Source organism: Platalea leucorodia, assembly GCF_965183815.1.
Source record: "Platalea leucorodia genome assembly, chromosome: 9".
Lineage (NCBI taxonomy): Eukaryota > Metazoa > Chordata > Aves > Pelecaniformes > Threskiornithidae > Platalea > Platalea leucorodia.
In genome coordinates, this window is record NC_138831.1 from 22,542,693 (window position 1) to 22,566,756 (window position 24,064).

General features: G+C 37.6%; 1 protein-coding gene across 1 annotated transcript in view; it reads left to right on the forward strand.

The window, feature by feature from the left end:
- Nucleotides 1–24,064, forward strand: part of SLC6A11 (solute carrier family 6 member 11) — a gene marked incomplete at both ends in the record, with an annotated part of 101,746 nt that overhangs the window by 68,930 nt on the left and 8,752 nt on the right. The window contains 4 exons of the mRNA XM_082321355.1: nt 12,821–12,924; nt 17,934–18,058; nt 20,782–20,894; nt 22,285–22,422. Of these exons, the coding sequence (XP_082177481.1) occupies nt 12,821–12,924; nt 17,934–18,058; nt 20,782–20,894; nt 22,285–22,422 (480 nt within the window). The remainder of the gene's footprint in view (nt 1–12,820; nt 12,925–17,933; nt 18,059–20,781; nt 20,895–22,284; nt 22,423–24,064) is intronic.

Sequence of the window (24,064 nt, forward strand, 5' to 3'; positions counted from 1 at the left end):
TCCATAGGTGTTTATATTGTATGTGGGAGCAGCCAAATATCTCATTCTGAGAGCACTTGGTGATAGTGTCTTAGTCAGTAAAGAGGAACACTAATCAACACTCTCATTTTAGCAATTAGTTAACTGCATTTCCTGCATTTATTTAAAAAAATTGAGCATCTTTATTTATCATTTATAGGAAATGACATTAAGCATGCCTCCACCCCCAAACATGCCCCCCGAAAGACTTGGTGTCTCTAGGACACTGAAAATATACTCTCTATTGAAAAGAGAAAGAAAGGCAATGGCTCTTTTTTGTGCTTTTTCGTATCATGCACAGAATGAAAAAAAAAACCACAACACCTTTTATTTCCAAATGCCTGAAGCTTTATATAGTGCAAGTGTATGAGAAGGCAAAACTTTTAATCCTTTTAAGGCGTGCTAGAAGAGAGTTATACAGCACAACTGGAACATGTGGATGCTCTACCAGTCAATGACTTTACCTTTCAGAATGCTGGACAATTTTCAGTAACCAAGAACTGTCAATACAAGCAGGCTTCATCACAGAGGAATGATGCAGACCATCCTGCTGATCTGAACTCTATGTACATTTGGTATGCAGTTACAAGAAATGAATCAGTAAAAATACAGTTGCTACTCCCAAGAGATATTGGGATTTAATGATTTTTTTTTCCTCTTATCAATACCTTTTTAAAAAGGTTTCCAGCTTGCCAGATTCCCAAATTTAAGCTACCAATCTGCTGAAGACAATTTTCATTTCTTATCACTCAGACACAAAAGAACTGTTCCAGTTACTCAGTGACTTCTTTTTCCCAGAAATCGTGTTCATCATAGGGACGGAAATGTTTTTATATGAGTAATATCTCTTGAATATTTCTGTGTATCTTATACTGTTAGCATCTTCTTACCTTATGGTCCCGAACTAAAGTAATGGAAAACTGGTATATATTTCAAGGGAAAATGCTATATTATGAGCTAACTCTCTTCTTACATGTATTCTAGGCAACTGTTGTAACTATTGGCTGTAAATGAAAACATGCAAGTTTTGTCATAAAGATAGCTTATAGAAATTCTTGGACTCATAAATACCATTGTAGATGGGATTTTTCCTTTGGGCAAAGTTGGAATGTTAGTATTGACTTTCAGATAAAGATAGGCCTGGCCAAATATTTGTTCTTTTGTTTGATATTTTTTTTTTTTCCTTTCTAAATACGGGAAAAGTCCTATGAAAATTACTCCTGGGATTTTGTATATCTCCACAGGAGAAATCAATCAAGGCATAAGGTAGGTTGGCGCTATTAAATCCAAGTAGCTTCTTTAACAAGGAACATCAGATAGCCATCTATTATTTCTTTCACACCTTTAAATTTCTTGGATAGTCAGGATAAGATAACTAATAGCCATTGAAATACTGGTTGGAGAGAGCAGGTCAAAAGGGTTATGCCTTTATAATGCTGTTTTACACACCTCTAATTGTTCTTTGTGATATAACTTTGTGACAGACTAAATCTCTGAACACGTGCTTTCATGGCCATAATAGTCTCCTTTTACATCACTTGCAGGCAAAACTGCCCTTAGGCATTGCTGTTTCTAAGTGAAGTTGGGGATGTAAAGACGCTGGGACAACCCAGAGGTTAGAGCATGCTGTTACCTGTGTTGCCACTCCTGTAGTGGCCCAGGCATTCTTCTGAGCCTCCAAGTCTCCAAGGTGTCATTGTGGTGACAACACCATGCAGAAACAACAGGCTTTCAAGTCTACCGCTGTGGAAAACAAGTCACCTGAGTATTCAATGTCCTGGAATTCAGAGTCCTCTCGAGGTCTGAGATGCCAATTGGAAATGGAGATAATATAGAGGTTAGAAATGGAAGTAGACAAACAAGCACCCCAGCATTAAATGCATCTGACCCTTGTACCTTTCAGAGTGTGGGTGAAGTATGAGGCAGAGATTGCTCTTTTAATAAATTAGTTCACAGTACTGAAATTTAATGAAATAACAGATTTACAGCTGGGAGTTGTTACCTTCTGTTGTTTCTGTAATGATGTTAAATTTGGAAGCAAAGTTGTGTAGATGTGTGGGGCACACGGGGTGTGCAGCTAGCTGTCCTCAGCAATTAGGAGGAGACAATTGTAAGAAACTAGTAAAATAATGATGCAAAATGCAATATGTTTAGCACCTTAGTTCTTGCCAGGTTGGGATTTTTCTTAACTGGGGCACTAGCTTGTATATTTGAATCCTGCCATCAGAATACGCTGACTGGGAATTGTCTCTCTGGTCTCTTTCCTGTCTCCTGTTGTACCATGCTGAGTGAGGTAACTTTGAGGATGTCAACTGACGAGTCCGTAATCAAAGTGAATTGCAGGCTCAGAAGACTGAAATCAGAGTTTGGAAATCAAAGACACTTTTTAAAAACCCACAAAGCGTTGTGCTTGGTTCACTGCCCTTCCCACAACCCCACATGCCTACTTGCTCTCTGAAATGAGTGTTCAAGCTCCTAGTTATCTCAGCTAGCACTCTGCAGAGAAGAGTGATTTTTGGATAATGTTTCTTTCTTTTTTAAGGAACATACACCCTAACCTATATGAGTGCACTGATGATCATACAAACAGGGAAGTACAATACTTTGTGGCTGCTAGTTTTGGAATCATGCCAAAGCAATCAGGATATCTCCTAAGTTTTGGGTTAAGGAGTTCAGGAAAGTAAGCCAGTCTCATAACCAACATTTCAGTCATGAAAAGCAGTCAGAGTGAGTAAAAGAATTCTTCCTCTAAGTCTTAGAAGGAACCTCAGTATGCTTTCCTCCAGCACCTGACTTTCAACATTGGCTGGCAACACAGAAACATACTACTAGTGTGGCTCCTGTATTGAGGAAGGTCCTGTTCCATTTTAACAGGGTGGTACTTGGCTAACAATTATGCCTCAGAAAATTAGCATTTAAATATGTGTAAAGTAATCTGAACTATAGTGTTGGTCTCCAAAGGCAGCAATGAATAAACAAAACTTCAAGTATTTAGGTCCTTCTCCCCCTCAGCTCACTATTCTCATAATGAATATACTGTATTCATCCCGTCTGTAAGTAACATTAGCAGAAGGTAGGAGAGAGACTGCCTAGCAACCCACAGAAATCCCAAAGAGAGGTGGAAAGGAAGTGATTTTCATGTAATTATTCACTTCTACAAAAGCTGTTGTCAGGTAGACACTAGAAACATAGCTGTTTTATTATTCGCCTAACCTACTTTTAATCTTTTGAGAATCACTACCATTAAAGAGAGGGAAAAAAGAGCTTAATTCAGCCATTTTCTGCCTGGCCGTTTAAGTTGTGTTTTCCTGTTCTAATGAAGGCTCTGCTTTCAGCAGCTGTGTTGTTTAAAAACCCCTGGGTAGTAAACTTCAGAAACAAACTAAGTCGTGCATCCAAAACTCAACATTATTTTTTTTCTGCTTTTCCACAATACACAGTTCATATTTTGTTTTGGTTTAGTTTCCCATTTAATGACATTTCCCATTGAGTTGAGAGAGTAAAAAGATAATTTTTCTTTTCTTCCCCCCCGAAGGCATTTGGGGACAGGGGGCAGGGGCTAAAAAGCTTATTTATTTTAGGTAACACAGTTGGTGCCAGCATGCTTGGGTCCAGCAGGTTTTTTTACTTTACTTTTCTGAACACAGGGACCCCAGCTTTGCCCTCAGCCACAATTCCTTGGAGTTGACTGAGGCTGCATGGAGATAACTGAGGGATATTTTAGTACTATTCTTGCCATCTGAATAAGCCTAGAGGAGTTGTGTTTCACTTGTAAAACATCATGCTAAACTCTCTTTTACATCGATGACTGTCTGAACAAACAGTTGCCACTTTCAAGTAGGCTGGGGACAGGCACATTTTCAGTGAATAGTCTTTGATTTATATCCTTATTTTTTCCATCACAGTTCTACCTTAGGTTCAATAAATGTAGATTTGATAAATTTAAAGATTGAAAGTTTTCTTTTGAATGAGTATATTTAATTGAATACAAGTATATTGAAAGTGTGTTGAACTGCTATTGAAAGTATATTTGTTGAGGCAGTGACTTTCAGAATGGTTTATTGTGAAGGTTGTCATGTAAGTTCTCATAAGCTTTAACCTGTGCCTTCAGTTAGAGTAATATTCTACTCAGAAAAGTTACTTTAAAATTGCATCGCAACAATGTCTTTTGCTCCCTGGTTGTTCCAAGATTTCAGTTTCAAGCAGGAAGCTGTATTTTCCTAGTCAGCAAAAAGCTTTTCATTGTGACCCATGGGGTTAACTAGTTTAATTTTGTGAAATATCTTTTTGTCTGATTTCTAAATAAATGTGTCGTTCTTAATTAACTCTGTGGAAAAGATTTGTAGATTCTTTTTTTTAAATTAAACATATGCCAAGATTAGAAAATCAGTCTTTTTTTGCTCTTTTATAGTCAAACATGAGAAACTACGGAGTTACAATAACTGTGTTAATTATGTGGGAAAATTAAAATAATAATAAAATTTATTTTTCCCTGTTTGATTTCCTCTGCAAAATTCATAGGAATAAGATACATTATCAGTGTACTGCTGGTCAGGAAAAGAGCAGAATGCATGCAAGGAATGGATTTATTCATTTTGAATGTCTGTATCTTCTAAGTGTTTGGGTTGTTTTTGAGACTAGAAGAGTACTTTGAACGGAAATATGTATTTTGTGCAGTTGCATAGCACAGACGTTCAGCTGATTTTTGTGTTAGCTGCTATCGAAGAAAAATCATTGATTAAGAGAGAGTGACTAGAGGATAAATGAAAACTGGTTAATTTTCTTTTTCATGCCTTTGAACAGAGGTTTCAGTTGATGGCAGTGAATTGTCCAGAGTATAACCTTTTACACTTTTGGCAACAGGATCTAAAACCCACTGCACGTTCCTGCTGAGTATGGCCTCCAGGGCAGATTTCTAGGTGCTTCAGCCTCTTCTCCATCCATTTGACAAAGCATTCTGCATTGAAACTGAAAACATCCAAAATGAATCTCTGTCTGTTCTGGTGGAGTGTCATGTAAATGTATAACATTCTTTATCTTGGTTACCGTATGAGGAACATAGGAAATGTAAAAAAAAAAAAAAAAAAACAAACAAAAAACAAAACCAAAACCACACGTACCTGTTGCTTTCCTTCCAGTATATATATATCCAGCCTTTATACGGCAGTCTACTTATCATTCTGGTGCTCTCTCCTGCTACTGTCAACTATGCTACACCATGCCAAGCATAATAGTTTGTGATATAGTTGAATGTTCTTCATAATAAGAAAGCTGGAAAAATTACTTTAACTGGAATAAGATCAGAGGTAAAATGCTCAGTCCTCCACTACTGCCTATTTTATAATTTTTCTTACAAGATACATTTGTATATAGATAAAAATGTAACTTGTAGCAGAGGAATGTAATAAACAGAAATTTAAGAAATGTTCTGGGAATGATTTTTATAGTTGCACATTACCCTACACTGTGTTGGCACACTTCAATCAGTAGAATTAATTCTTAGTTTCCCAGTGACTTCAGAAGTTCATCTTAGTGATAATATTGTCTTTTACTTAAGAGGCACAGGATCTAAGATTGGAAAAAATAGGCTTGTAAATAAAAAATGGTAAAGCTCACTGCTTAGGAAACTTCAGGCTATGTGGTACTTTCCTATGGCAGTAGAGAGTATGTGCTCTCTATTTTCTTAATATCAAAATATTATTTTGAGTAGCAGAGTCTAGTGGCACTGGAGTCCTGCTGTTTGCTACACCAGAGCAGTTACAGTCAGGAGCCTCTGCATGTGCAGGATTTGTGCATTAGCAAGTATGTCTGCAGGAAAAATGTACCGTTATGTATGAACATGGTTTGTTTAGTTTAATATAGCTGAATTATTCATGTTTGTGTCATATGTACAATCACAGCTCTTTTTATTGGTGTCAATGTAAAATGAAGGCCTGTTAATCATGAGAGGAAAGAAAAGCTCCAGTCTGACCTTGAAACAAGTTTCTTACAGTCCTGTCATGTCTAAACCTATATGATAATGATAATGAAAGAACGTACAGTACTTTTTCCTGAAAGCTGAAGCTAAGATCTTTATCCTGGCTACCCTGTCTGAGTTTCCATAACTGGTTTTCAGTCTCTGTTTGCTGTCCATCTTCTTTTTTCTACACTGCATATGGATTTTGTTTTTATTTTTTTCTGATCTTGGTTTAGTCCTCTCGTTGTAGCCTCCTCCATTCATTGAATTTGCCTACCTTTTACAGTACATGAAATACCCAGATAGCTTGACTGACTCCCAGGTGACTTGGATGTAAACCATGCTTTGCAACCATAGACTCGCAAAGCATGTGCTTTAGAAGCCAACTTGAAAATGCCAAACCTCACAGTTTAGTACAGGTAGAGATGTTCTGTAGCTGACATGAAGTTTTGACATTTTCTGCACACTCCCCACATATCGTGAGAGACACTGGCACATGAACATTAAACCTGTCATGATGTGTAGAACTTTAACTCTAGTAATGCTCCTATTCAAGTCTATCTGACACCGGGTTGTTTTATTCAGGCATTCTTACTGTTTTACAAATCTGCGACTATTCTATGCCTTTATCTTGAAATTTAATTTATTATATCCTGACAGCAAAGGCTTTCTTTTTAAAATTCTTATTTGAAACCAAAGGCAAACTGCTTTTTAAAATACAAACACTGCTGAGATTCATCAAAAAGTAATGAATAATTTAAATTAAAAGAAAACTCTAAAGTGATTGCTCATTCTCTGATAATAAAATGGGAAATAAATTACTATCAACATTTAGAACATCATGTTTTGAAGAGTGCGTGCAGCATTTAACTTGCCTATGAGATCTCCCATATTCTCAGACAGAGTGCTTCATTATGGAATTGTCATTAACCACTCCGTAGTTAAGGATGCTTTGAGCTTTGCAGCTGAAGTGGGTGTTCAATCTCACTGTTAAGAATGAAAAAAAAAAATGTGTATTTATGAAACCACCACTGGGATGCATATTTCAGCCAGTACTCAGACACCAATGTGAAATTAATTCCCTTGATTTTGATAGAAATACTCAAGAAAGCAAACTTAAGTGTGTGGGTACAAATATTAACAGCCCTTACATGTTTATCACTTCCAACAGATCTGTTAACTGTAGAGTATGGGAAAGGTCATGGAAAGACAAGGAAAGATAAGTAATACATAGGTTTTGTTTTAATGCAAGAATCCTCATAGTGCTTGATTGTTCTTCTAGTTATGTATGGAGAAACATGGATGTTGCAGTTCTTTTAGATCAGCCATTACATTGAAAACTCTCCAAACTGTCTCCCGAACCAAAGTATCACAATGATTTGGTACCATTAAGAAATCTGTGAAATATACTTTAGAAGATTGCAAAATGAGAAATGGGTAATGTGTGTGTTTCTTTACATAAATCTCTCTGAAACCGTAATACACAGGCACCTAAAGCCTACGTGTAAGTCCAGACCAGTATCAAGAACCCACAGCTACTACCTCAACATCCTTCTTGATTCTGTGAGTTCAGAGAGCAGTACTATTGGGAGCAAATCATGACACCTCTCCTGCGACAGGTCAGATACAGCTCTTAGGTCTGAGCCAGTTGTAATGACATTGACAATACTGTTTTCCTGTTCAGTATAAACCGGGGAGCCTTACTCTATAGCAGCTTTATTCATTCCTGCTGCTTTTCTTTGTGTGTAATTAGAAATACACTTCATTGTCTAGACACTGCCTGCTCTTTAGAGCTTTTCTGGGTTTTTTTGGCGTAAATTCCATCCTATCTTTCAGACTCATACATGGTCTTTCCTACTTAATGCCACAATGACAATAACACCAGTGTTACATAGTTATTCTTATCTGTTGACTTAAAGTAGAGAAAAAAAATCACCTTGCAATCACAGTAGATCTGTGAATCAACAGTTAGAAGGCTGCTGTTACCACGTGCAGGGTGCTTGTGAGGATGTACAGGTACATACACAACTGAGCGTAGAGACAGACATTTGAACAAGGAGTAAGTATAGGAAGTGGCTGAGGTGATTTAGTGCTGCACCGGGACATTTCTAAAAAATCATATTCTCTTTTGTTCCCTTTTCCCATTTTTACCATTATTTGAGCAACAGACTGAAAAATTAAACCATAAACTGGTGTTTATCCCAAGAGCTTGTCTACCCAGCACACAGACTTGATCCTCATGGGCAGAGGCGATGTAGGCTGACCAGGTCCTGTTTTCCTCCAGGGCCGAGGAACTGAGGTGTGAGATGCCTGGCTGTGGTTTTGAACATATAACCTGCCACGAACATAATTTCTGAGTATCACATTTTTAACAAACCCCTCCCATTTCTGCTCGAAATGTCCTCACCATGCATTCTAGCCATCTTGCGTTTTTCCTCTAGACTAATATGCAGAGACATGTATGAGACAGAATAGTGACATTTCATTAATAGCTTCCTAGCTGAGGCGTAAAATGAAACTTTTCAAGTGACAACATAATATATTATTTTAAAACTACATATCTTTTAGGAGGATCAGACTGAAAATAACTACTTAATTTTCCTGTGTTCCCCAGACATGAAACAATTTTACACCTTTTGAGTTACATTCAGCTGTTTATCGTGACTCTCAAAGCTTGTGGAAGTGCCAGTTAAAGCTAGTTTATCCTGGGAGATGTTTCCTGCAGTCATGGGACGATTCCATAATAGCTGCCTACTAGTGTTTGCTTTACTTGTGGCTTTCATTCACCTTGGTTGCAAGAGTGAATGCTCAGTAATTTTGTACTTCACTTCAGACACCCATTAAATGAGGACTACCCAGTTAATGAACATTTGAGAAAGGGTTGCTTTAAGTGATTTATGGACATGACGTCACATAGAAACTTTATAGCAGAGACATGAAAAGAATCTAATTCTCCAGAGCAGTATTCTGCTGTCTTCATTACAGCACATCCCCCTTCTTCCTTCTTTATCCTTCTTCATTCATTACATGCACTACAATCATGGCAAGAAAAGAGGCAAGGGATCCTCCAGACAACAGGATCCTCTGTTTGACTAGCTTGATTCATCTCCCTGGGCAGAAAGATGAATAGTCCTGTAAATGAAAATTGTGTCCTAGACCTACACACAAGAAGGCCAAATTAAGATTGCCCAGGCGGACTTAATATCTGGGTATTGCTAGCTTTTGAGAGCTGGACTTTGCAAAACAGTGCTTTCCATTTTTAGTGAAAAAAGGTTCTTGTTTATTTCGTTTTGTGGAGTTGTGTTTGTACCAACGTAAGTTAGTTATTAGCAGGACACAGCAGAGACCACTGCTTGTGAGCTAATGGTGTGAATCAGGAAAGCTGTAAAGCGAAGTGTGGGAAAGCCTCAAAATGGGGATCAGGGCACAGGCAGCTCTGCTGTTCCCCTTCCCACTCAGAAAATGGAAAGTGGAGAGACTCACAATCTCTCTCTGTCATGCCTCATTTCTACTTGGAGAAAGCAGGTTGGGCCATAGATTTGAGGCTTGTTTACTTTGCCTTGTCCCTTTGGGAACAGAGCTTCATCACATGGGCTCATTGAACAGCCCCTTCTTCCTAGCCAGCAAGCATTACTCCTGTACAGGAGTCAGAGCAATAGCTGTGCTGCTGTATTCTGAACTAGTGTTTGCATTCTTCTAGTTTGCCCATACTGTCGTTAATGTAGTGGTGGGCCCAGCATGTCTAGAAAACAGCTGTAACGTGGGTGCAAAAACGTAAGCACAGTAGATATAAAGATTCTGTCCTTTGGCATTTGGATTTTTTAATATTAAGGTATAATAAACAAAGGTTTTGTGCGTTAATTTTAACCTTGTTTTGGCATGGAAAAATTTCAAATATGAGATGAAAAAAGTAAGAAGAAACACTTAGTTCCATCTTTTAAAGTAGGGGTCAACAGAAGATTATAAAACATTTTCAATCCCCAAATTTATGAATGCATGCTGCTGAATTGACTTAATTATCACTAACCAAAGGATTTTCAAGGTACAAAGTTTATAAAGCACAAACAGGATGTTCTCTGGTACAGGTCTTTTCCTCTGGAATTTACTCATGCCAGAAACGCATCAAGCCCCGCCTCATTTCAGAAAAAAATGTACTTTTGTCCCAGCCTTTCACCAGCTGCTGGCACCAGAACCCTTGGTTTGCAGCTTACTGGCAGTGTTTTCTTTGTCTCTGTCCTTCAGAATTTCATTGTTCTGCAGAATTGTGCTACATTCATTCCATGTACTTGAAAAATGTTACAACTTCTAGTCTAAGCCAGACATTGAAATTCAGCACTCTCAGAAATAATTTATAATGCTTTTGTTGCTGTAAGCCAGGTGGATGACACCTGGATTTGTGAGTGGTATCTACAAGAGCCCATCTGTACCCACTAGAAGTTTTAATGAGAACAATTTCCCCTGAGGTACAGTTTATGAATGACTAAGACTGGGTGTGACTTAGACTAATAAACAATTTGTGTACCTCAACAAATTTTCCAGCCATGAATGAGTACTGCAGTCAGATGCTAAATGTCAGATGGTCACTAGCTGTTGGGGCAAGAATATGAAGAACTGATCTGTAATATCGACTGCATGGATTTAAAATGTTGACATATCTAGGCTTGTGACAAAATACAACAGAGTTAGTCCATCTCTTGTGTTTTTCCAGCTACCAAAAATCTACCTGTGGTTTCTAAATTTATTTCCCTATTTGCCACTTCTTTGATCAGTTACAGATGTTTTTGCCATTTCAGAAACCTGAAATTGAAATATTAACGGTCATCACAAATGAAATGTCACTGGTTCTCTGAGTATACAACCCAAAAGAAGCTACACTGATTCTATTATTCCATTCAGTAAATAAAACTACTTCCTCCTTCTTGTTTAAACATTAGCCGTAAGTTCTGATGGAATTTCTAGATTGATGTCATATAGTGCAACAAAACCAAAGGGCTCTTCAATCTGATTCAACTTTTATAGAATATGTGAACCTTTTCTTACAGAACATGTTTCTCATAAAGTATTTGCCACTTTTTGTGTTGAATCACTGTCAGATGTCACGGTCTTTAGAGGAAACTTGTTTTCTTTGAAGGAAATAATATCATTTATGGCCAGAATTTTATCTGTTTTTTCTAACTAGGTACACAGGAACACCAGAGGGATGTGCTCTCTGCTCCTTCAGCAGCTCTGGAGGTTCTCACTACAGAGTACAATTCTTTGCCCCCATTTCTACTAGGACTTGTTGTCCAAGGAATAATCAGACTTCTGTGGAGCTGGCGTATGCCGACAGGAAAGCCTATTGCTCACCTAAGTGCTATACAATGCACTGTGCAAAAACTGAAATGGAAGGAAACAGCAGATTCTACATGTGCTGATCCAGTTTCCTAGCTTTTGTTTATGCTTAAGAAGACTGTGCATTTTCAGTTGACCTATGCTACTTACAGCTTTTTGAGAGCTTCCAATCTTGTTAAAGAGCCTGTCTCTCAAAAGGCTTTCTCTGTGCAGTTTTTTCCTTACCAAGTGGTGAAACTTTGAGATGTAACCAGCTGTATCTTATTCAGTATGACAGCAATGAAACCATTTAAGCCACTGATGCAAATCAAATGTGATCTTAATGTTATTCCTAAACAGAAACACTTTGAACAACTCCAGAGACCAAGGTCTCATTTGATCACATGTAAAACAAATACATCCCCTTCATATATTTATGAGTATTTGATTACTGTTATTACTATTACTAGTCATGAAATTATTATCTGCATTACCTCTTTCCAGTCTCAAACTTAGAGTAGCTAAAGACTACACCGCTATTGCCTCAGGTTATCAGTCAGTGTTTTGTTACTTCTCTGAAGAGCACTTTGGTTGCTCTGCTTTAAAATAAAAAAAAAAACCTTACAGAGCTCAGTTATCCCAGGAAACCAGGAGTCAGAATTTATTGGATTGGAAATAATAGTGCAGCTGTGTAGATGTGGGTTCTTCACATTGCTCTCATGGCAAAATCAGGAGTTAAAAGAATATATTCATCTCCAGTAATAACACACCCAGACTCCAAATTTTTTTCTTGGAGTATTTTTAATGTCAAAAAAATTGCATGTTATATTAATGTTCTGAGATTGCTGTGAGGAGAATAATCTCACCGTGTCAGCTCATGCTTCCTTTTTTTCCTTTTAGAATTTAGTATTTGCATCACTTTAGGATATAAATGTTACCATAATAAAGCTACTTATTTGTTAAGCTGTACGGAACTTTTATTTGTTAATTGCACCAGAACAACCATGTCCTCATGCCTAATTGGGGCCGTTAACTATTGCTAAAAAAAACCCTTTCCCTGGATAAGTTGTCTCTTCTCTTTCCCCAGCTTAATTTGTATATTATCTATGAATGGCATATTTTGTCTTTAGAGTATTTTTTCACACTAAATTTTTAAATTTGAATAAATAATTATTAAATGAGAATGAGATAAATGCAGATTATACTATTTAGGTTGCAATTACTAACACCTTACAGTGTTAATAAAATCATTAAAGAATTTATACTGGATGAGGTTCTTCTCCAGAAATTCTGTCTCTCTTTCTACTTAGATTAGGTTGAACCTGTAAAGACCACCTGAGTTACTCCTTGTTTATACTACTGGGAAGGAGAGGGGAATTTAACTCTCAGCATTTTTTTTTTTAAGGTTGTGACTTATAAAAGGTTTGCCAGACACTGTTACCCTATACAGTTGCCTCTGCAAATTTGCAGTCAATATATACATAAAGGTGATTCATTCTTAACCTTTTTTAACCACTCCATTTTTTTTGTCTTCAGGTGTGGGTGGATGCCGGTACACAGATATTTTTCTCTTATGCGATCTGCTTGGGGTGCTTGACAGCCCTGGGAAGTTACAATAACTATAATAATAACTGCTACAGGTAATATATTCCAAACTTTATTCTTACATTTAGCTTCAGTGATGGAAGTGTCCACATACTTAGCTTTACTCAGAAGTACTTCCCTTTTCCTTTAGCTATTTGCATGAGTAATCATAAGCACATGCACATGTTTTTGTAGAATGGAGATCTATAATATTTCTTATAATTGTTTCAGAGGAACTCTTTTCCAAAATTTGGTGTTTTCATCCCTTTTGATCATATCTGACCCTTGCACAGCCACAAGCCACTCAGTACGCACAGGTATACACAACTGCACGTATAATATACAGAATTTCATATATGTATAATTGCATGTGTGTGCAATATTTGATTGTATAATGTATATCTGCTTTAAAAGGAAAAATCCTACCAAAAAAATGTTATTAAAACTCACCTGAGTTTTAATAACACCAGTTTACTGGCTTGTAGCTAGAGCACAGTAGAAATGGATAGCATCTCATTGCTTGTCTTTATAGAAATCAGTAAGGAAATTGCTAATGACTTCAGTAAGTTTTAATCTTTCCTGAATCAATGTCAAATATATATGACTCACACAAAATCCTCATTCCATTTTACTGGCATGGGCAGGAATATAAGCACTACTTTTTTCTTCTGGCATCAGTAGTTATTGAATTAGTTTTCTTACTATTCAATGGCCTTTAATACAAGATAGTAAATGACAGTTTGATTGTACTGACTCCATTATGATCTCCAGACAGACAATTAAAATTTCATTTTTCTATAAAGGAAATAATACAGTCCAAAAGCAAAAGCAAAAAAAACCCAAACACACCACCTCCAAACCCCCCAAAGTATAAGTATTTAAATTCTAAATTACAGTTTTACTTGGAGAGTTCAGGAGACAGTTTTAGGAAATGCCTTCTTTTTTCAATGTCTTAGCGACAATTTGCTTGTCTGTCAGAGAAACACCAAACAGTAGGACCCTCCAGATAGAGAGGGAATTGGGATACCGGAAACCATAGAGACATGAATGTACCCACCAGCTGAATGTCTGCAAAGCTATCCAGGGGCAGTTAAGGGTACTTTGCCATCTAAGCATGCAAAGTAACTTAGCAGCAATGTAAGTTACTCTTTGCTTGGCTATGACAGCCAAAATTCCAAATGTTTTGCTGCATAAAGTAGTGTAAGTCCCCTACAATCTTCAGTGCTGAATGACATTATTTTCAGAATAACGATAAAAATGCCCAAACAGAGGGTAATGAATGCCCCTACAGAACAGTGGGTAATGAAAGTTTTCCCTAATTAGCCTAAGTAAAAAGATAAATAAAACATAAATAAAAGAAAGATGTACTGATGTTTCCTCTAATTTTTACAAGCTAAGAATTCCTAATCCATTCAGACCTTCTTAAGGGATGGATTAACTTCAGACAATGTCAGTAAATAGAAGAGGAAAATATTCTTGTTCCTGCTTAGTGTGCTCTGTATTCGCAGAGCTGATCCAGGTCCCCGCTGGACACTGTGCAGTTCCCCACCAGGGGAAACGCCTTTCGGTTTCACAGCACTGCTCCTTTGTACTGGAGGCTGCACCTCAGCAGGACAATTTTTATGTATGAGCCTCATGAACAAATTAGGGGTTAGGTGCCACATTGCCACTGTGGTACAGAAGATAAATGAGTGATTTCACACACTGTCAACAAATGGACAAAACTTTAAAGAAATGAAGATGTGTCCTTTATCAAGGTTTTAGTCTAAGAAGAAAAGAGGAATGAGAATTGGTCTTGAGGGGATCCATAAAGGCAAGGAAGTAACTGGAGGGATGCGAAAGGCTCTGTGGTCTCTTCTCTCTAATATCAGAGAAGCTCCTTAAGGAAGGCAGAATCAATTTTCAGCAGCATCCTGCCTGTCAGGCAGGGAGAGGATAAAGGATGCATGTCTTGAATTATTCAGGTGATTGGCAAGACATTAATTTGGAAGAATGTGAAGTTTTCATAAAAATTTGAAGTTTTCCTTTCATTTGAAATCAGTTTGGGCTTCAGTCAGGCTCTGATGCCTTCCTGCCAAGGATGCTTATAAAAAATTGATGGAAAATTAGATAAACGTCATGATCTCCTTCCAATGGTTCTTGGACATTTGTGTTTTAAAATTCATTGGTTTCACAATCAATGGATCCAGATTCCCCTCTCATCTTTTCTTCCTGTAGCAGAAAAAAAAAGACTGAACTACAGATTCCATGCTTCTACTTAAGGGGAAAAAAAACCAGGTGTTGAGGGGTTAGTAGAATTCCTGCAAAGATAAAGGAAAAATGGAAATTAAAATCAGAGGTTATATTTTTATTAGGACAGGAAACATTGCTAGGTCCCCAGGGAACCAAGTATTCCGTCTGTGACTGTCTTAACTGGGGAAGAAAATGATGGAGCTGTGGCTGTGTTATGTCAAAGGAATAGGTATCTCTCTAACTGGAGATGATGAAAATCCCCTTAGGTTCACTTTTGCCCATTTCCTTGGAGAAATGCATATCTACCCTGTAACTATTTTGTACCATGGCACTGTGGTTCATGAGTCTTCCCTGTGAGTGGAGAAATGTCTGTGATCCTCTTGTTCTCTCACAGATAATCTAGTTATATAGGATTGTCCAGCTTAAACCACTTGGGCCTTGCCCTAGGACCTTCCTTCAAGAGGAAGCAGCAGAAACTGCCAGGGGCTCTGAAGGTGCACAGGGCGCAATGTGTCTCCACCTCAACCCTTTGTCGCATGGTTAGGAACGAGCAACTCTCAAATCTCCTGTGCCACACCATTCACCAGAAAAAATATCTGGTTGTTTGGACTGCAATTGAAGCATGGGAATTATCTAAAATAAATCTTATCTGCAGAAAACAGGCTGTTCCAAATGGAGGCATCATATGGCTGGTGGGCAGCCAGATCCATCCCACTGAAGTAGTATCTATCTCCTTTTTTTTTTTCCCCAAAGGATTAAAAAATACATCTTTCTGACATCTCTTATTGACAGAGTTTCATCACACACAATTTTAATTTCTCAGCACTGAACTCACTGGTTTCTTGGGTGAGAATCTCTCCAGAGCTACTTCAGTGCTGAAATACACTGAGAAGAATGGTTAGGAAGATGATCTTTTTTCTTTGTCTTATTTCTCTGCAAAGAACAAAGAACTCAGTGCTCCTGGTTGCTTTCTTTTAGATTGCTGTTTTGCTTTAAAACATCCAAGTGTATAACTAGCCTGGCTGTGCATAACTACAGGAAGCAATTTCGTATGAAAAGCAAATAAATAACAGGATAGAATTCTGACCATTTTCAGAATTTTCAGAAAGTATTTTAAAGGGCCTATTTACCCCTGCTAAGGAACAAACAGTGTTAGAGAGAGTCCATGCATGAAAGAAGTGGGAACATCACTGGACTTCTCCATGCCTGAGTCTTGATCTATAAATGGGAGTATTCATTGTTTTTCATTTCTGGACAAATTTTGGCAATTTATAGATGATATGCCATATAGAATTTTTTTACTATGAAATGATTATGAAAAGACAAAAACATTCTCAAAATAATGGTTAAAATTAACTGTAGATAAGGTGATGAGAGAGAGCCAAAGCCTCCCATGGTCCAATGGCCATAGTTCAGCTGATCACTCACTTTGCAGTATTGAAATGTATGCCTGCTTCCTGCCACTTAGAATGTATGTGCCTGATGCTAAGCTGAGTCAAAGTCAGTAACAGAGAGAGGTTTGAACAGGTGTGGGATGCTCATTAGTGAAGGAATAAGATGCTGGAATTGGTCACCTCACTTTAAACTTAATAAACTGATGAGATAAAGTTGCAGGATAAAAACACCAGATGAAACAAGCAACAGGACAAAGAAGTTTTGCTGGAATATATGCCAGGACTTCAAAAATATGAATTGTCTCTGATTCTCAGAAAGTCACTACAAATCTGTGACAAAGATGGAAATCATCATTGAAGATAGGGATTCAGAACCTGTTAGATTTTACAGGGTCATTTCTTCTCATAGATAGCTTGCACAAAAATTTGCTTCAGAGTAGTAGGATGGGAATAAACCACACTAAGGTATAAGCTTGACAGACCTACAGGCTTGCCTTGTATTTCAGTGTTTTAGAATCCTAATTTACTTTCAGGCATCTAGGTTAGATTATTACTTTCTCAAGTACACAGCTGTCTCCTGTAGCAAACAGTCTTAAAAGACTGACTGTCATGATAAATCCTTCCTACCTCATCATCTGTCAAGCCTGAAGTGCTGTCTGAAAGCAGGATGAACAACGATATTTCACTGAGCTCTTGGGAAAGATCACACCTTTCTGCAAGAGTATTTTCCCTTTTTTTAAAGTGATTTACTATTGTGACATTTCCAGTCTGGAAAAAGAAATATTTCTTCACCTTAGCCTTGTAATTGTCATGGTTTGATGTGTAAGACACATAGGTCTGACAGATTGGTGTCCCTGCACTGTCTTTGTTAGGCATTTTTTTAGGTATATACACACTTCTTAGATTATGTATAGTGCTTTTCATTACCACTGCTTCTTAAAAAAATTATAAACTCAACTGGAGCTGTATTTTGTATGGAAATACATTGCCAATATACTGTAACTGGAATAGAATTAGCTAAGATCTGACCATAGGATTTTTTTCCAGGAAACAAATTACTACCATTTTTATATAGTTTATAAATTAGTTCATATCCTCTGGAATACATTGTTACAACTACTATAGAAAAATTGTTCTTAACACCGTTCTTAAAGTATTTTTACATGTTTTTTAAAGATCCTATCGAAAAACAGTGAGTAGCAACAGGTTTGCAGTTCAACCAGTTAAAACACAAGCAAGGGTATTATGATGGTATCTTCCTGCACATATTTATGCCTGACTGATTTCTCTCAGGCACAGTATCAGTTGAGAACTTACTCTTCATGAGCAACTTAATGTCCCTTCCTGCAGCTTGGGGTTCTATTAGTCCTATGGCTCAGTATATGAAAGAAACCCAGGCTCTGGAGATCAACTGCACTGTTTTTTATTTATATTTTCAGAGACTGCATCATGCTCTGCTGCTTGAACAGTGGCACAAGCTTTGTTGCTGGTTTTGCTATCTTTTCAGTTCTTGGATTTATGGCTTATGAACAAGGCGTGCCCATTGCAGAAGTTGCAGAATCAGGTAAGTTCCAAAAGCAGTTTCTGAATTAACAAAAAATGCCCAGAGGTTGCTGACAGAATACTTATTCTGTGCCGTTATCTTATGTATAAGTTGACTGTTTTGTAGGTAGTTTTACAAAACTCCTCTTAAAAACCTGTTACCTGACTCATTAGAATAACTGCTATGAGAACAGTTCTTAACTATTTTTATGGTCATACATTTATGTGTGAAAAATATTAATGTTATTGTGCATAGCACCAAAGTCATAAAGTCAAAGAGCTACTGTAACACAAACTTACTCCAGGTGAGCCTCCAGAAGATTGTTTAGCAGAGATATATTGCTCAGTTATGCCCCTTGAGTGTTATATCCTCATGAAAGGAGCATTCCTTTTTCTTTAAATGAGACAGACTGAAATCCACACAAATATTTGTTCCTTCTGGAAAAAGAAAAGAAAAAGGAAAAGGAAAAGAAAAAGAAAAGAAAAAGAAAAAAGATATAGCTATTAAAGTAATGAGAAACCAGCTGTTTAGGAGAAATCTTTGGAAGTCCTCTTAAGTCTTGCTTAATGTATACTATCCAAATACAGATTTCTAACAGTCAGACGGCTAATGCTATCTCCTAATGTCAGTAAGTTTTTCTCCCAGGGACACACCCTGAGACGCTCCGGTGCATTAAGTATAAAAGTTCTTGTTTTGAATCCAGAAAGGCACAAAGGCCCAGCTCTATGAGAAATTAACCATCTAACATTCATTACCATCACCTGGAGTTAGGCATCTGTCCTGGTTTTGGCTGGGATAGAGTTAATTTTCTTCCTAGTAGCTGGTATAGTGCTGTGTTTTGGATTTAGGATGAGAATAATGTTGATAACACACTGATGTGTTAGTTGTTGCCCTACTTAGCAACAATTTGTTTACACTAATCAAGGACTTTTCAGCTTCCCATGCTCTGCCAGTGAGAAGCTGGGAGGGGGCACAGCCAGGACAGCTGACCCAAACTGGCCAAAGGGCTATTCCATACCGTATGACATCATGCTCAGTATATAAACTGGGGGGAGTTGGCCAGGGGGCAGTGATCGCTGCTCGGGAACTTTCTGGGCATCGGTTGGTGGGTGGTGAGCAATTGCATAGTGCATTACTTGTTTTGTACATTCTGTTATCATTATTATTATTTCCCTTCCTTTTCCATCCTATTAAACTGTCTCTATCTCAACCCATGAATTTACTTTTTTTTTCCATAATTCTCTGTCCCATCGCACTGAGGGGGGTGGAGTGAGTGAATGGCTGGGTGGTGTTTAGCTGCCTTCCATTAAACCACAACAGCATCCAATGAAAGTTAATTGCTCTTTAACACCTTTGTGGATGTAACATCTTTAAGCATCTCTTAAAACTCAACAGAACAAAAAGAACAGGAGAGCTGCCCAGAAAGAAAAGCAGTATAATGCTGAATTTTTCAGAAGGACGAATGACTCTTATTAAGTTAGCCAAGGTTAGCAGGAAAACTGCAAAGCAAGGAGAGCTTCACTGATACTGTCATGGAACATATTTCTCTTTTCCTAAAGCTCCCAAGACAACTAGCTTATACTATTATAGAAAATATATAGAAAAAGGTTAAAAGACTACAGCAACTCTCGAAACTATAGGAGCTTGCAAATACTGTGTTAAATGAAAAAGCAGTAGTGTGTTGACAGGTCTTCACTGAAGTTACTGCAGCAGGAGCACAGAGGTACTCCTTTATCAGCCTTGTGACACTGCCTTTATATCCCTCCTTCAAAAGCTGGCTAACTTCAATAAAAGCTATTATAGCATGAGAGTTTGCAGCAGCTGAAACATGGGCACAGGTAAATAAGAACAGGAAAATACAAGCTAGGTGAGATGGTATTTTAGCAGATCTGAGAAGTTACCAATGCTGTTGCACAAATGTTCTATTTTAAAGATTTCTGTAAATATGCAGCCAATAAATTAACATTATGTACCAGCAGCAGCACTCAAAAATACAGAGCAGATTTTGAACAAACCAGTAGACATTTGGCTTACACCATGTATGGCTTCCAAGATGCAGCTCTTACCATTGACTGCATTCTTGCATAAAATGTCAGATACAGTGCAGTCTTAGGAAAAAAAAAAAAAAATCCAGAATATGTTAATAAGTTATATAAGGCAATCACAGGACTACATGCTATGATTTATTCAGGTATGCGAGTCTTGCTGTACATCCACACAAAGAAGGAGAACATAAAGTACAGTGATGTTTTAAGAGAAGTCTTGACCTTCCAACGTTTGGACATGATGTAGGCAGAGTTGATGTGCCAAGCAAGTCTTCATTACTGATTAGCCTCATCACCAAATATTTAGACTATTAGAGATGTAGAGTTTGTCAAGGTTTTCAACCTTGTATTTAGCTCCTCTTATCTGCCATCAAAGAACAATCAAGTTGTGGTGGGTTGACCCTCACCAGCAGCTAAGCATCTACACTGCTGTTCAGTCACTTGCCCACCCCAGTCGGATGGGGAAGGGAATAGGATGAGAAAAAGTGAGAAAACGTGTGGGTCCAGATAGAGACAGTTTAATAAGTGATGCTGTGCAAGCACTGTTCAGCAATAGCCACAACGTTGGTGTTGGCAATGCTGTTCTATCCATAAATCCAAAACACAGCACTGTACAAGCTGTTATAAAGAAAGTTAACTCCATCTCAGCTAGACCCAGTACACAAGTATAAATATTTCCTTTCTTTTCTTCCGTTTCAGGACCAGGACTTGCGTTCATTGCTTACCCTAAGGCTGTCACCATGATGCCTCTTTCTCCTCTGTGGGCAACTCTGTTCTTCATGATGCTCATATTCCTTGGATTAGATAGTCAGGTATGAAACAAATGCTATTTAAATATTTTTTCAGATTCCCTAGCGTATGTGTATCAGCATCCTTGATATAAACAGCATCTAACCTGATAAAAGAATGAACCCTAACTCTAACTTAATTCCTTGCTTAAAACCATTGATTCAAGTTCCTTGAATCTTAGTTATGTGATGCTGGAGATTCCTTTATGATTTACTGTGAACACTGATTCAGCCTGACTATAGCTTTCGTTATTAACATGGAAATCAGTTTGAACTTAAATATGGTTGATTAAAATTCACAGTTCAGTAAAATACCATTGTGTCTTCTTTTCCCATTTTTAAAGCACTTTGTAATGAATTTTGAAACTGAATATCAGGTAGTGATAATGTAAGTTCCTGTGCTGTATTTATATTTCAAGATAACATAGCAAGAAATGGGTAGTCATATTCTGCAGCAAAGTGACAGCATAGAAGTTGTCCTTCCTATGTGACCATAAAAATTGTGAAAGCTGTTTGATGAAAAATGTAAAGTAGCTGGCATTTTTAGTATGCAGCTCTGCTCTCGGCATGATTTGGTTCAGAAAGTTTATGTCTGTATACTGTAGAATAAAGCTCTTCAGTACTTATTTTGCATGACATTTCCAGTCATTAAACTTAACATTTCAATAACTGCTCTTTTTCCTGATCTAAGAATTTTTTTAAAGTCTTTTTTAAAATGAGCAATTCCTGAATTCTACTCTTGACTCTTCCAATGAAGCAGGTTTTATATTGTCTACTTTGGGGCATTGATTTTAGTGCCTATTTTAGAAACCTTGCTCCAGAGCCCCGAGTCAGAAATTCGTGCCTCTTGCTTTCTGCTGATTTTTAAAGTTAGTAAGAATGTTCCTTCCTTCCTTCACTAGATGTACTTGGCTTGGGCACTTAATAGCTTTGTGCAATTTCTATCTTCTGTAAAATGGAGAGAACTTGTACAAAAAACCTGCCGCAGTTCATTTAGCACTGCTTGAAGGTGCAGAGCACTGCATACCATTGCTTTGAGTGACAGAAGTGCAGGATGCTTAGAGTGAAATTCTGCTGTAGTCCTATGAACAGTTTGTACATTATTTAAGGCCCATTCAAGCCACATTTGAAAGATTTAACTTTTATGTAATACATCTGCTACAGGGCAAATACATTCTGAGATAATATTGGTGGATTCAACTATTTGAATTTCATGGTGGACTGGAAATCCATAGCTTTGGACTTTTCAATTCTGAAATGATGTAGTTTGAGCTTCTGCTTATAGAGTGTCCTCAGTGACCATTCAGTCTCTATGATAACGTATAAGGATATTTGAAGTGTTTGGTAGCAAATCCAAATCCCAACAGCAGATGAGACACGTATTTCATTTTTATTTTCCTATCATTTGTTCTAGTTTGTGTGTGTTGAAAGCCTTGTGACAGCTGTTGTAGATATGTACCCAAAGATTTTCCGAAGGGGCTACAGAAGAGAACTGTTGATTCTCAGCCTTTCCATTGTGTCATACTTCATTGGCCTAATAATGTTAACTGAGGTAAGATGTGCTTTGTTGTACTTCTGCAGAAAAAAGGAAATGGTTTTCTGTTTATAATCATTACAGATAAAATGCAAGAACATCTGCCATAGACAAATTTCACTGTGAGGAATATGACTACAAAATACTTGATAGACTGTTCTCAACTACTGTGTAACATTTGAAATGTGAAATGTATCCTCCGTTTTTCAGTTGAGCTTAGGAGATATTTTAATCAAAGTTACGTAGCCAAGGAAATTCCATCTGCTTTGCACCAGCCAACCAGATATACTGATCGTGGTTTCCACTTACTTACTCTGGGCAGACCAGTCTGAAAACAACTACGTTTTGGATGAATAGATCAATAAAGAAGATGAAGTAAATGGAAATAGAAAACTAAAACGTCTTTGATTTTTATATCACCAGGCCAGGTCAATCAGTACAGCCAATCTCTGAGCAGAAATTGCTTCGGTAAGAGTAAAAAAAGAAAAGAAAAATTTTTTTTCAAACAAACCAGGGTGTTTGCTTTGGGATGTTCTAAACCAAAAATTCTGAGGGTGTCAGTTCATCCCATCAGTCCATGATACAACATGTCTGGCACTACTTTGTTTGGTACCCAGGCTGGGGAGGGACTTTGGGATCCTTTGGTACTTGGTAGGTTAGTCTTGCTGCTCAGTGCTTGCTTTACAGAGTGAGTTGTATCAACAGTTTTCCTCTCCTTCACTTTACCCTCTCCAGACAGGAAGAAGAAGGACAGAGTCCACACTCCCCTCTGCCCATATTCTTCTGCTTGCTGGGCCATTAGAGCCTCCCTGTACCAAGGAGTGAGGCAAAGAAAAAAGTTTCATGTCTGAGGAGCTGTAGAATTAAATGTCTGAGGAATGTTTGTCTGAGGAAGTCTGCTGTATTAACCGTGAAGGGCCACAATGTGTCTCTGTTGTGCAGCAATCTCAGGCAGGGTTTCCCAGTGAAGCAGCCTCCCAGGGCTTCATGAATTCATCTGGGGTCACTTAAATTCCCTCTACAGAGATCCACAGTCCTTAGACTATTTGCTTTTCAAATTGCTTTGTAACTGAAAATGAGAAAATTTCACCCCAAAAAAAGGCATTAGGCAATTGTAAGCATGTTCTCAGTATGCAAGTTTTTACAACGAATAGAATAAATCAACAAATCAGAATACATTAGCTTTCAGTATGCTTTCAAGGAAAGAATAACTAAAGACGGGGAGGAAAGTGAAGACTAGGACAAAATTAAACTTTTATTATTTTTTTTAGTGACAGTTTGTGCCAGACTAATCAGGCATCTTTCTCTGATAAGAAATAGGACACTGTATGAAGCAAATGCAGTTGAGCAGAAGTTTATATCCTTCAGTGAAGGAACTGAAAATTCACCACAACAAAAATATTAATTTTATTCAAAAGAAAAGGACTGGGACAAGTAACTGGACAAAGAGGAGATGATGACTCTTGGTGTTAAAAGAGACAGTGGCTGAAATGAGATTCTTAGTGAAGTTACACAGACAGCACTTGGTAGCAATTTTATCCAGTATCTGTAGTTGACTTGCTATGGAAACAAGTCACATGTAGTCATTGACTGCATGTGACTAGCTCTCTGGTGATATATTCCTTCTTCATTTTAAATTCCGAACCTATTGGCAGATTTC